Source organism: Stenella coeruleoalba (assembly GCF_951394435.1).
Source record: "Stenella coeruleoalba genome assembly, chromosome: 13".
In the NCBI taxonomy this organism is placed as follows: domain Eukaryota; kingdom Metazoa; phylum Chordata; class Mammalia; order Artiodactyla; family Delphinidae; genus Stenella; species Stenella coeruleoalba.
Window position 1 is genome coordinate 63848760 of NC_137159.1, and position 13374 is coordinate 63862133.

The 13374-nt window shown below is 37.2% G+C and overlaps 1 protein-coding gene across 7 annotated transcripts in view; it reads right to left on the bottom strand.

Moving 5' to 3' along the window:
* Positions 1–13374, bottom strand: part of LTBP1 (latent transforming growth factor beta binding protein 1) — a 423732-nt gene that overhangs the window by 165792 nt on the left and 244566 nt on the right. For all 7 annotated transcript variants that reach the window (XM_079941107.1, XM_079941105.1, XM_079941104.1 and 4 more), the window contains one exon: positions 10086–10157. In XM_079941107.1, coding sequence (XP_079797233.1) covers positions 10086–10157 — 72 coding nt within the window. The remainder of the gene's footprint in view (positions 1–10085; positions 10158–13374) is intronic.

The following is a 13374-nucleotide window of genomic DNA, read 5'->3' on the forward strand; positions in this document are numbered from 1 at the left end:
AAAAGGAAATTTTATTGTATTAGAAAAGAGAAAGTTATCAAGTTTCTTATGCAAGTATTACCATAAGGAAAGAAGTAGCACATAAAGAAAATCAACAGTAATTAGAGCAGCAGGTGGCCTAGCTAGTTCCACCTCAGGAGAAAGTCTGGAGAAAAGTTGGGTGAGAACCTAAGAATACTAGAGGAAGCAGTTGGGGTAGGTACAAAAGGGTTAAAGTGGGCTTGAGAGCTGGAGAGCTTAGCAAACTTAGACCTTTTATGGCATTTGCTATGTCAGGATCACTGTCACTAAAAACATAGTTATGTCTACAGATCATCACCGTCTCCCTTGTTCCTTGTTACCATCACTGCAATAAGACCCAGAACAAGGTGAGTGGGCCTTGAAAGAGATGGGGAGACAGGGAGGAAGGGAGCATGGGAAAGAGAGAAAAAGGGAGGGAGAGTCCAGAGCACTCACTACAGTCATCCCTTGATATCCCTGAGGGACTGGCTCCAGGACCCCTCTCCTCATGCAGATCCCCAAATCTGTGGATGCTCAAGTCCTTTGCATCAAACGGCATAATACAGCCAGCCCTCCATATCTGCAGATGCAGAACCCACGAACGTGAAGGGCCGACTGTACTAATTTGAAGACATTTATATTAGCTCCATGACAATTTGGTCATAACCCCAAATCTCTGAAGCAAACCAAAAATGTCAATGAAGGAAAAAACAAAATTAACAAAATTGATTAACAAACTATATCAACTTCCCATGTATTTAAAATAAAACCTTGAAAGAAGCTTACACTCACTAGCCTTAGGCACCGTAACAGACAAACTTCAAATTCAGCCTGCCTCAACCCCCAACGTACCTCAACTGACTTACCCACCTCCACTGGTGCATGTTTTCCCACGCCCGTGTCTTAGTTCCTTTCAGCCCCAATAACTACCCTGCCCCATATATCACCGTCTTCCCCAAATTACAATTATTTGAAAGTAAAATTATTTTTCTACATACAAAACTCAGACAAAATTATTAAAACCAACGGGAGTTAGTTCCAAGATTGTTAAAAAAAAAAATAGCAACCTTGCTCATAGCCATATTCAATATAAAGTACCTGGGGAAAGCCTAAATGAAAATGTGAAGAGCCTATGTGAAGAAAAACATACTACTTAACGGCCCTTTTTGTGGTTTCAAATTTGTAAAGACAAGGAAATAAGGAAGGAGAGGAGGGACACAGTCAGTGGGCTCTCTAAGCCTAGTGGGAAGGGAAATTGTACACCCTCTCTGAAGCCTAATGTGCACAGGATGAATCAAAGCTTGGGAACCAATAATGTCTCTTCTATACGTAATCATAGCTTCACATGAAGGTTTATGTTCAAGTACACCCCTGACAGCATTATATATATATATAAAGGAAAAAAAGAAACTAATCTGAAAATCCAACTTTAGGGGAATGGTTAAATGAATTATCCTGTATCCATTAACTGGGATTCTATGTCAGCATTAAAATAATTTGTAGAAGGTTATTTAACAATATCAGAAAGTGTTCATTATCTATTAAGTAAAAACACAGTTTTCACAACTATCCATGAAATAGAATCTCAAATTTATATATATGTATATATATATATATATACATATATATATGATTGGTAGAAAATATAGCAAAATACATTTATTTGGTATTTTTATTTTCTATACATTTCTCTAGTTCCTAAATACTAAACAATAGGTGTGAATTATTTTTATAAACAGGAAAGAAAGTGTTTTTTTTTTTTTAAAGGAATATGTTTTTAAATGCCATCTGTGATTTTCGAACTCAATGGGAACTGTCCTCTGAAACTGCATAGTGTTTGGTTCATTTCTTTTACAGCACTAACTACATGCTGCCTTGATGTTTTAATTATATGTGAGACAGTGATTTTTGTAAGGGTAGGAATTGAGTTTTATTAATATATTTCTCAGTGTGCCCCCACTTAAATCGTCATTAAATATCCATAAAACAAATGCGTGAATGCACGGCAGATGGTGAATAAATTTATGTTGATGGGCTGCTTAATTACAATGGTTAAAAAGACTATCTGTGGATAATAATTATATAATATGAAGTTTTCTGAAAAGCTTTTCTGTATTCTCAAGGAAAAGCAATAATAAATAAATAAGTAAAAATAAATATATTGATACATGTATATATATGTTAAAAACCACATTCTGGGGCTTCCCTGGTGGCGCAGTGGTTGGGAGTCCGCCTGCCGATGCAGGGGACGCTGATTCGTGCCCCGGTCCGGGAAGATCCCACGTGTCGCGAAGCGGCTGGGCCCGTGAGCCGTGGCCGCTGGGCCTGCGCGTCCGGAGCCTGTGCTCCGCAGCGGGAGAGGACACAGCAGTGAGAGGCCCGCGTACCGCAAAAACAAACAAACAAAAAAACCACATTCTGATACTGATCTCTTAAAAAAAAAAAACCTCAATCCTGATATGGACACTTTTTTTTTTTTTAAAGTAACACAGTAAGTTCATGCTTTGGCATTCACCCCAGTTCCTAACATAAAGCAATTACAGATAAAATATCAAGGTCAAAAAACGAGGTCAACATCCCAGTAAACCTGAAATGGTATAGAAATACATGGTAGCTGGTAGTCACTGAAGCTCTGGGTCTGCTGTCTAGAAAGCAGCAGGGGAAGCCAGGAGTTTAACACATTACTGACCAGGGGATTTTGGCAGAAACACACGCCTGTGGCTGTACTACGTCTCCAGTCAAAAGTGGGTTTAACAACTGAGGATAACACACTAAACCAATTTATGCAAAAACACTCCTCCCTCAGCAACTAAAATCCAGCTAAACTTTTCAGTTTGCTTAAAAAGTTAAATAAATACATTTTAAAAAATGAAAAAAGAACAGGTTAGCTATGAAAAACAATGAGAAATTTTGGAACTGATAAATAATCTTAGAATTAAAAGTGTAACAGATGGGATAGAATCTAGATAGGCATAGTAAAGCAGCAATTAGAAAACTGGAAGACAGAACTGAGGTATTCACGCATAAGGTAGCAAAAAAGACAAGAGGATAAAAGCACAAAAGACGTGTTATAAGAGACACGAAAACCAGAGGCTCCAACACTTGTCTAAAAGGAGTTTCAGCTGAAAAGCACGGTGGAGAAACAATATTTTAAGAGATAACAGCAGATCATTTTTCAAATTTGAGGAAAGACCTGAGTCTTCAGATGGACAACACAACACTGCCTACTGAGTAAAATCAAGATAAATCCAAATATAGACACACATCGTGGTAAAACTACAAAACATAAAGAATTCAGAGATGATCTCCAAAGAGAGAAACATTATCTACAAAGGAAGAAAGTATCAAAAAGAGGTCAGAAAGACACTGGTATAATGTAGGTCAAAAGTATTGTTGGAAAATAACTGTTATCCTAGAATTGTACACCTGACTAATCTTGTTATAGAATGAGCTCAAAATAAAGATATTCTCATGTAAAGTATATACTTCTCAGTGATCCCCATTTAAAGAGCTGTTAAGGGATGTGATCTCAAAATATAAATTAGCAAATAAAAATACAGGATACCCAGTTAAATTTGAATTTCAGATAAATAATACTTTTAAAATACATGCCCCAAATTATTTGCTGTTTATCTGAAATTCAGATTTAACTGGGCATCCTATATTTTACCTGGCAATCCTACCACAAAAGAAAACATGAACCCACAAAGCAAGCAGAGGACACAAGAAACAACGCTGAGTGCAAAAACTGATACAGTGTCAGTAAATTCATTTTACTATTAACTGTACGAAAAAGACTATTTACATTAACCATACCTTTGAAGATAATTCTAAAATGATAACTCTTCTCTAAGCCACAAATCCATTTTCTTTTAAATGTGCAAGAAGTTGTCATAATGGCCTTTGGACATTTCTATGTTAAAAGAAGTGTAAATCCAACAGCTGTTCTCCCAGCATGTATCACAAAGCCCGTTATATTACAAATGATACATGCAATTAATCACAAGAAACATAAGAAATTTGTCTTAAAATTAGGCATCACTTCATCTCATCCTACCTGTCTGTTTTAACCCAACACTATGCCATAGGCCACATTCTTTTCTCCAGCCAAGTCAGTTTTCCTGAGGGTCTCTCCTGTACTTCCTAGTCCCCTCAAAGCACTCAAAGACCAGTGTTCCTCTATGTGTTCACCATACTCCATTCACAAGCAATTTTTTGACGATCATTAAGACGTCTGAAATGTAAGCTACAGTCCAGACAAGCTCTTCATAACCAAGAAGTTCCATGTACAGCTTCCTTATATGGATTATTAACCAAGATTGGTGAGTTTCACTTAATGACAGAGATATGCCCCTGAAAAAAACAGTGCATTATCTTTTCTATGGTCTGAATACAATTCAGTTTTAGATGCACATCGGGGCACTTTCTATCAAAAAGGAGACCTGCAGTGACAGTTTTAATAGAGTATTACTGTCTTAGTGTATCTGTAAATGTATTTTATTAAAGCAGAATAACCAGTGTAATAAAATAATGCCAAAAGAAAGTTATGTGGACAGCTCTTTCGTACTTGCTTTAACAGGCTCATCTGGAGGCAGCTGAAATTCAGCTAGATGGATGAGTGAACAAAGCAAATCACATCCTGCTGATTCAAACTGATTTAATTACACTAAATCCAAAGGGCAAGACCAATGTCTTATTCATCATTCATCACATATCCTCAGTCTGTAGCTCAGGAGTGCTCCACCAACTAATGTTTGTGGATTATGGAATATTTTTTAAAGATTTCAAAATTATTCTCGAAAAAGGAATATGCATACACTGGATTCTAAAAGTGTAGACGTCTTCTAGCTATGTATTTTGGCATTGCCCGCAGCACCTCTGCACATGCTAAAAATGTAGAAAACAGTAGATTGATTAATTTACAGTTATAAAATCAAACAGGTAAGTGATTTTAGCATATCAAGAGATATTTGCTTTTAATAAAAGATTTCACTGAAAAGACTGGTCCCCAAGTAATTTCAGAACCCAATTCTAGTTTTAAAAGTTAGATTTACACCTCATTTTTAAGAACTCATTTATTTCATGGCAAAGTTATGGGCAAATGACTAATCAAAATGCAGGGAAGAAGTATGAAAGTAGGAGTTCCTATGATCATTTCCATGAGGTACTACTTCATTTAATTCTAGTTCTACATCAAAACTTTAGAATAATAATCAAATGACAAAAGCTGCTCTAGATCCACCAGGAAATTTAATTGTATTGTTTGTTACGATAAATGAAGCAAATTATAACAATTCCATAACGTTGAGGGTAGTGAGGCAAGGTTTTAGAGCTCCATGTGTTTACATGTAATAAATCATTCCTTTGAAAAGATAATTGTAGCACCACTAGAAAGGAGGGGGAAAAAGAACCCAACTTTTAGGGCAATTATTTGAAAGCTCCTGAAATTAACTTGTGAACAGTTGGTTCTTTGTTACGGAGTGGCCATTATGAAAAGTTGTTTCAGGACATTAATTCACTTAGTTGAAGGAAATAATGTAATTCTAGTTATTAATCACTTTAATTTTAAATGTGCTTTGTAAACTGAGAAGACATTAAACTCCAAGAACAATGTGGAATGCACAAGTAATTAGATGGTTAATGGGCTTTTTTTGAAAAACTGCAGCATAAAATCAAAAGGCTTCAAGGCTCTAGGAAAATCCAAGTGTATATATGTAATGTGAGAAAGTTCTACCCAATTTTAGTGACCAATAATATCACCAAGGGAGTGAAATTAAGCCCTTCTCTCAAAAGCAATTTCAATAGATTCATATTATGTTATGAGTCAATCTTCTCTGTAGTGTAATTTATCTGTGCCTTCTTGAGGCACCATGAAACAGAATTTTCTGTGATACTTCACTCCAGAATTCACGCCAAAAAGTACAACACTGTTTTGCAAATATCTTCCTGAGACAGACATAAGCCAGGATTTGGCGTTACTGAACGTCAGTGCAACTGACTGAGGTGGAACCATTTGATATGCTCAGTATGAACAAAACTTGCTAAAGGTCACTCCATACCGGCCAAACCAGAAGAGGAAAAAACAATAAAACCTCAAGGAATTATTTAAAGGATTCTCCACTTTATTTTGCTAAATGAGATGGCAAATGATTACCTGCAAATTTTCACTCCCACTTCTACAGTGGTATTTTTATGAATATGAACTGTTAGAACCTTGAACCAGCCAGTGGAAGGAATATGTTAGATAACCACCCTTTCTTATTAAACAAAACCAAATTGACATTAATTGCTTTGACTTCTACTCGTTCTCAAAACAGATGGCATATCGTACCTACATTAGTAATACTTCACAGATATATATAAAATTGGTAAAGGAGGTCATACTGCAGACAGAAACAGAGGTGGCTTGGGAGTTTAATCCTAGCTGGGCCTCTTAATTATCTGTGTGACCTTGGACACTCTCTGTCTCTCTGTTTCTAACTAGGATTCTTAAGGTCCAAATCCCACCCCACCCCGAGAAAATAAGTATATTCTTCATCATTTGACATTCAGAGAAATTAGGAGCATCTGACATTTCTGGAAAGTATCTACCAATTAGCCATGTAGGATTAGGATGGTGAAGGATAAATAAGGATCCTCCTCTTTCTACAGCTTAATGAAGCAACCAGATATGCCTGATCAAGGGGACACTTCAGGAAACTACATGTCTAAAAATTGTGCGACAGACCAAAAAGTAATTTCCCTCTTCTCATGCACAACCTCTGTCCTTGGTGACAGAGTAATACTGGCGTCAGAGTACTGGAATGAACCTACAGAGTTATTTAACATTATGTACTGCATAGGATAGAAAGTCCCTGTAGCATCCCAAGCCAATAGTTATTAAGGATCTGCTGGATCACCTCTAAGTGCTGGAAGCTCAGTACTTCCAAAGGTGTTTCATTACAGTGATGGGGAACTCTAACCCACAGAAAAGGTTTGCTTGCAGTTGTTGTAAATATGCCTCCTTATAACTCCATTCTATTGACTTTGGCCTTTGAAGCAACTCATAAAAGTCTTGTTTTGTAGGAAAGTTGATCAAACATTTATTTAAAGCCATGTTTGTAAGGCAGCCATTACATTTCTCTTCGGTCTCAACTTCTCTAGGCTAAACACCCTCATGTTTAACACCAGGCCCTTCACAAGCCTGGCTGACCTTATTAGCCGAAAGATAATGAACACCAAATACCCAAACCCCAAATTCAGTCTGACTGGCAGAGTACAAGGTCATTACTTCCAATGCCCTGCTCATTCTGCTTCTACTAACACATCCTCATAATGGGCTAGGGCTTTTCATGTATATTTTTATCCAAATCTGTGAAACAACTTGGTTTATACTGTAGAATATACATTTAGCCACCTATTCATTCTTCCGTCCATTTAATTCAACCTTCCATCCATATAATATGAACTTTTAATAATATCTTAAATTCTACTGATTCTTACATAATGTTAATTAACCCATTACTCCCATGTACCTAGCAGTACTACAGGTTTGCAGATGTTTCTCAAAAAGCACCCTGGGCAACCTCTCCTTTGCCAACATTCTTTCATCTAGGATGAGGGCTTATAATATTTGAAGGCAAAACTTTTTAAAGACATGGTATATCTATGTGCATTTCAAAAAAAAAGATTCTTTTTAAGTCAGTAAAAGCTCTACAAGTCATAAAAGTTAAACAGACACAGTATTATAGAGACAATTTACTTGAGAAAATTCTCAGGTAATTAAGATATTCCTTTGACACGAACCATTTTAATAGGGATTAATCTATATATTGTTAACATTACCTAAATCTACTCAGCCCTATAAACACATACTGGCCAAGAAGAGAGAGCCTGAAACCACAAGTCCAAGGACATGTGCTGTGTTTTGAAATGGATTTTCGTTCAATAAGACTCTTTGAGTCTCTTTCAACATTTATTCCAAAGTACACATAAGTTACTAACACCACCACCTTCATCCTAGATGCGTACTGGGAAATGAGCAGCATTAAGTGGGCACCTCCCAAAGTAACTGAAACGAATTTGCTATCATATATGGATACTAAACTAGGCACTGGTAAACGTGAGTTACAACTTCAGCTCTATTTAGCCACAGGAAAGTCATTTAACCAGTCTGGGCTTGAATATCCTCACTTGTAAAGTATAGACACTGAACTGGATGATTTCTGAAGGTCCCTTGACTGTATGTTTCCATATACATTGAACAAAAGCACTCAGTCAACAAACACATGAAAGGATGCTCAACATCACTAATGATTAGAGAAATGCAAATCAAAACTACAATGAGGTATCACCCCACACCAGTCAGAATGGCCATCATCAAAAAATCTACAAACAATTAATGCTGGAGAGGGTGTGGAGAAAAGGGAACCTTCTTGCACTGTTGGTGGGAATGTAAATTGATACAACCACTATGGAGAACAGTATGGAGGTTCCTTAAAAAACTAAAAATAGAACTACCACACGACCCAGCAATCCCACTACTGGGCATATACACTGAGAAAACCATAATTCAAAAAGAGTCATGTACCACATGGGCTTCCCTGGTGGCGCAGTGGTTAAGAATCCGCCTGCCAATGCAGGGGACATGGGTTCAATCCCTGGTCCAGGAAGATCCCACATGCTGCGGAGCAACTAAGCCCGTGTGCTACAACTACTGAGCCTGCGCTCTAGAGCCCGCAAGCCACAACTACTGAGCCTGAGTGCCACAACTACTGAAGCCCGCGTACCTAGAGTCCATGCTCCACAACAAGAGAAGCCACCGCAATGAGAAGCCTGTGTACTGCAACTAAGAGCAGCCCCCACTTGTCGCAAATAGAGAAACCCGCGTGCAGCAACAAACACCCAATGCAGCCAAAAAATAAATAAATAAATTTATTTAAAAAAAACAAAACAAAAAACCCAAAACGAGTCATGTACCACAATGTTCACTGCAGCTCTATTTACAACAGCCAGGACATGGAAGCAACCTAAGTGTCCAGCAACAGATGAATGGATAAAGAAGATGTGGCACATATATACAATGGAATATTACTCAGCCATAAAAAGAAACGAAATTGAGTTATTTGTAGTCAGGTGGATGGACCTAGAGTCTGTCATACAGAATGAAGTATGTCAGAAAGAGAAAAACAAATACCATATGCTAACACATATATATGGAATCTAGAAAAAACCAAAATGGTTCTGAAGAACCTAGGGGCAGGACAGGAATAAAGATGCAGATGTAGAGAATGGACTTGAGGACACGGGGAGGGGGACGGGTAAGCTGGGACGAAGTGAGAGAGTGGCATGGACATATATACACTACCAAAGGTAAAATAGATAGCTAATGGGAAGCAGCCGCATAGCACAGGGAGATCAGCTCGGTGTTTTGTGACCACCTAGAGGGGTGGGATAGGGAGGGTGGGAGGGAGACGCAAGAGGGAGGAGATATGGGGATATATGTATATGTATAGCTGATTCACTTTGTTATAAAGCAGAAACTAACACGCCATTGTAAAGCAATGATACTCCAATAAATACGTTAAAAAAAAAAAAGCACTCAGGGCATTTCACATTTAACTACATAGTTTTACCCTATTGACTAAGAAATGTGTGTTTGCTCTGATATTTAATACCTGAATACTTCAAGGTAGCCAGAAATAGTCTGATGAAAGAAAAAAGGGGACTCTGCTGCCCAATCATATGTCAGTAAAGAAGTAGCACTTCTAGGTCCATGTATGTGCTCACATGCACACACACCCACACGTGGACAGGAGGTGACTAGCGTGGAGCCCACAGAGGGCTCCGTAATGTAATCCCAACTCTCCTGGATTTCATCACAAATAGACAGAAGGGGGAAAAGTTCCATAAAGTTTAAATGGCAGTGAAGTAATTCTAGCAACAACACACTAAATTTCTATTTCCCAAACAGAGGGAGCAAGAGGTGGTTCTCTGTGTAACCTTCACATGCTGGGCTAATGAACAAAGCATGGCAAAACAACTCAGGTTTCTCAAAAGCCAAACAACTGTTGAGCTCATACACCAATGCAGTCAGTTAATCTTACCTTGACAAAAGGTGTTGTTAACCCGTTTATAACCCTGTAGACATTCCATCATTTGATTATATCCATGATAAGCTGTAAAGAAGAAACAGTTATGTTACATGCTTAGTTTAAATTCTTAAAACCCTAAACTACTATATGTGGTAACCAAAGCCATATAAAGCATCAGTGATCTTATTTCTAAGATACCAACCCAAGGTATATGCATTTCTTTCACATTTTCCTTGTTTTTCAGTATACCTCATATTTTGCAACAGACATAAATCTCAGTTAGTTGTCAATCTTGATTATGTTAGTTCAAAGAATCATAAGACTGTTCTATATTTTCTTCCAATTAGTGATTATTTATTACCAAAAAAAAAAAATCAATTCCTCCCCAATGATTAACTACAGGCAGTTGAATTTTCTTATAAATTCAGAGAGGGTGACTACACATCCTGGTCTGCCTCAGACAACCCTTGGTGATACCTTTGATCCAGCAAAGTTCATCAATAGCACGCCATTTCACTTTTAAAAGTGTCCCAGTTTAGACAATAAATTGTATGCTCGCCTCATTTACAGGCTCACATATTCCAGTGATGAGCTGATTCTTTATACCATGAAGCTGGGAAGAATAGAAGGTGAGGACAGGAAGCTGGGAGAGGTGAAGGGCTGCTCTGATCAGTTGTATGGTTCATCAACTCAGAAAACTCATCAACAATACAAATGTCGCGGTCACCAATTTATCAACAAAATCCTAGTCACTGAAATTCTGACATCCTAACGTGATACCCGAGAACCTTTCTGGCATAAGTTCTGGGACCAAGTTGACCTAGGTTCAAATCTTGGCTCTGCCACCTTGGAAGACAAGCTTCCTGGGTTTCAAATGGAATTCTGTACAATGGGAGTATTCCCATCTACTGAGCAGGTCAGGGTTGTTGTGGAGTTTAGAGATAATTTATTTTTTAATAGAGTACAGACTCTCTCATGAAATTATTTGCAGATTTAAAATTACGTTTTCACAGTAAGAACTGATCAACAATGCAAGGTCCTTCTGTATGTGGCTAAACAAAAACTTCAAAACATTAAATAAGAGCCACCTGAAAACTGAATTTTGAACTACTTTGAGTGAAAAAAAAAAAGGCATGGAACACAGAACCCAGTGTCTAAAGCCAAGGAAAGTCCGCTCTTTTCCAAAACGAGTATGATTTAGATTAGTACCAACCAAGGCAAGTTTGTTAAACAACACAGGAAGAATGTGACCCTGAGTGTGTTTCTTGGGAGTGAGTCACATCGTAGGACGGCACAAAAGGAGTAAATGTCAAGATGTTAATAGTTTACTTCATTCATAATCTGCGTTGCTCTTCGTGAAACAGAATCAATGTCTTCAATTTATACGTTAGGCGAGCCCATATATCATCTGATTTTCATCAGCATTTAGTTAAAAGTGATAGCAACTTTGTACTTTCTCATGTTCTACTTAAATTATCATATTAAGATATAAAAGCATATAAAGCAGTGAATTTATCTCCATATGATAAAATTCTAGATAGAAAATGATAGAAGGTCAGGAGTTAGGGATTAAAAAACAAAGCAAAACAGAAAAACACAACAGTATGATTCCCTTTACTCTTAACTTCTGTCCCTGTCTTGCAACGCTGGGATTTGGAAATAAGAGGAAAGAGAAAAAGCTAAATAAGCAAAAGATACACAGAGAAGGGGAGAAATGGAAAAGAAAAATAAGAGATAAAATGGAAAAAGTATTAGTGAACATAAATGTAGCCCCAAAACCAAGCTGTAAGAATTGGACTTCTTTCCTCAGCCCTTAGACTTAGCAGTGGGAAACATACCACCCATCACAATATTCCTGAAGACAAACTTACCCAAAAATGAAGGGAAGACATTTTTTAAAAGGCAATGCTTCTTCAACATTTTAAATATAGACTCGTTTCATGATCCATAAGACTCCACAGCAAATGACAGAGCTGGAGTCAAACTCTAGTCTACCTAACTCGAAACTCCATGCTCTTGAAATCATACCAGATGTCCCCTAGATGTCCCTTCAGTCAGGTTGCCACAATAATTTTAGGCAGATGGATCTTTCAGTGAGGCAGGACCATCACACTCAACCCACTTGCTGGGAATTCACATTGGTAATCATTACTGAAACTCAGAGAAAGTCCACTGGGGACAATGTCTCGGTACTGAATGTCTTTATTTACGTGGTTTTTTTCCCTCCCTATGTGAAGAATTCATTAATTATCAGAAACTTTAGTAGGTGTTTCCAAAAATTATTCCTCTAAAGGAAGATAGGAGCAATTATCAAGAAAATAAGTGAAATTAATGTAGACATCAAAAGATTTAGAGAACATGTAAGTCTGAAAGACAAGGAAGAGAGACAATTTATTTAAAACAAATTACGATGGTGATGGAAGAACAGTATGTAAGACAGACCTATGGAGCAGTGATTCTAAAATGGCAGATTCTAGATTGAACAGGTTTAAAAGGCAGTTGAGAATATCAATCAAATCAACAGACGTTTAAAGAAGGGTAAATAAAACTTAGCCAATTGAAGCCAATGAGAAAATCCTTGCAGCATAAACTATTTAAAAAAACTATAAAAGTCTTCAGTAACACAAAGCAAAAGATGATGAAGAGAAAAACATCACTTGTTTTCTTGGCAAAAACACGCCGAATAAGAGGAAAAAAGCTCAACTTAAAACAAGTTACCTCTGGCTTTCTGAAAAGTATTAGAAAAATTGTGAAAAAAGTAATAGAAAGATGTACATCTGGATTTATTCACTTCAACAGGTTCTGAACAACAAATTTTATAGACTAAATGCATGTGGGTGTCAACAGAGATTCACGTCACGAAAATGTGATAGTTTAACAGTAGCAACTAAGAGGAGAAGGAGAAAAGCACTGTGTCCTAGTGACTGTAAGTTTCTCTTTCACAAATCAGCAATCATTCGTTTCTCCATTTTAGCTTTTCCTTTCAGTGAAATTTGAAAACCTATAGTGTAATAAAAACTACAAGAGAAGTCGTGGATATTAATAAAAATTTCATTTAAGGAATGTAATTTAAGAAATAGCAACTGCTCTGACTTTTTATAGGGTTTGGAAATTTAATTATCATTTTAAAAGAGATCTTATTTTTCTTTCACCTCACAAAATAGAGCCTACTTATAGCACATCCCCTTTCTAAGGACTTTTTTTTTTTTAAATAAGTAATCCAGCTGGACGAGGCAACTGATAACTGTGTTTATGAATAAACAGAATCCATGTGAAAGCTTTCTCAGACTTGCAAGGTTTC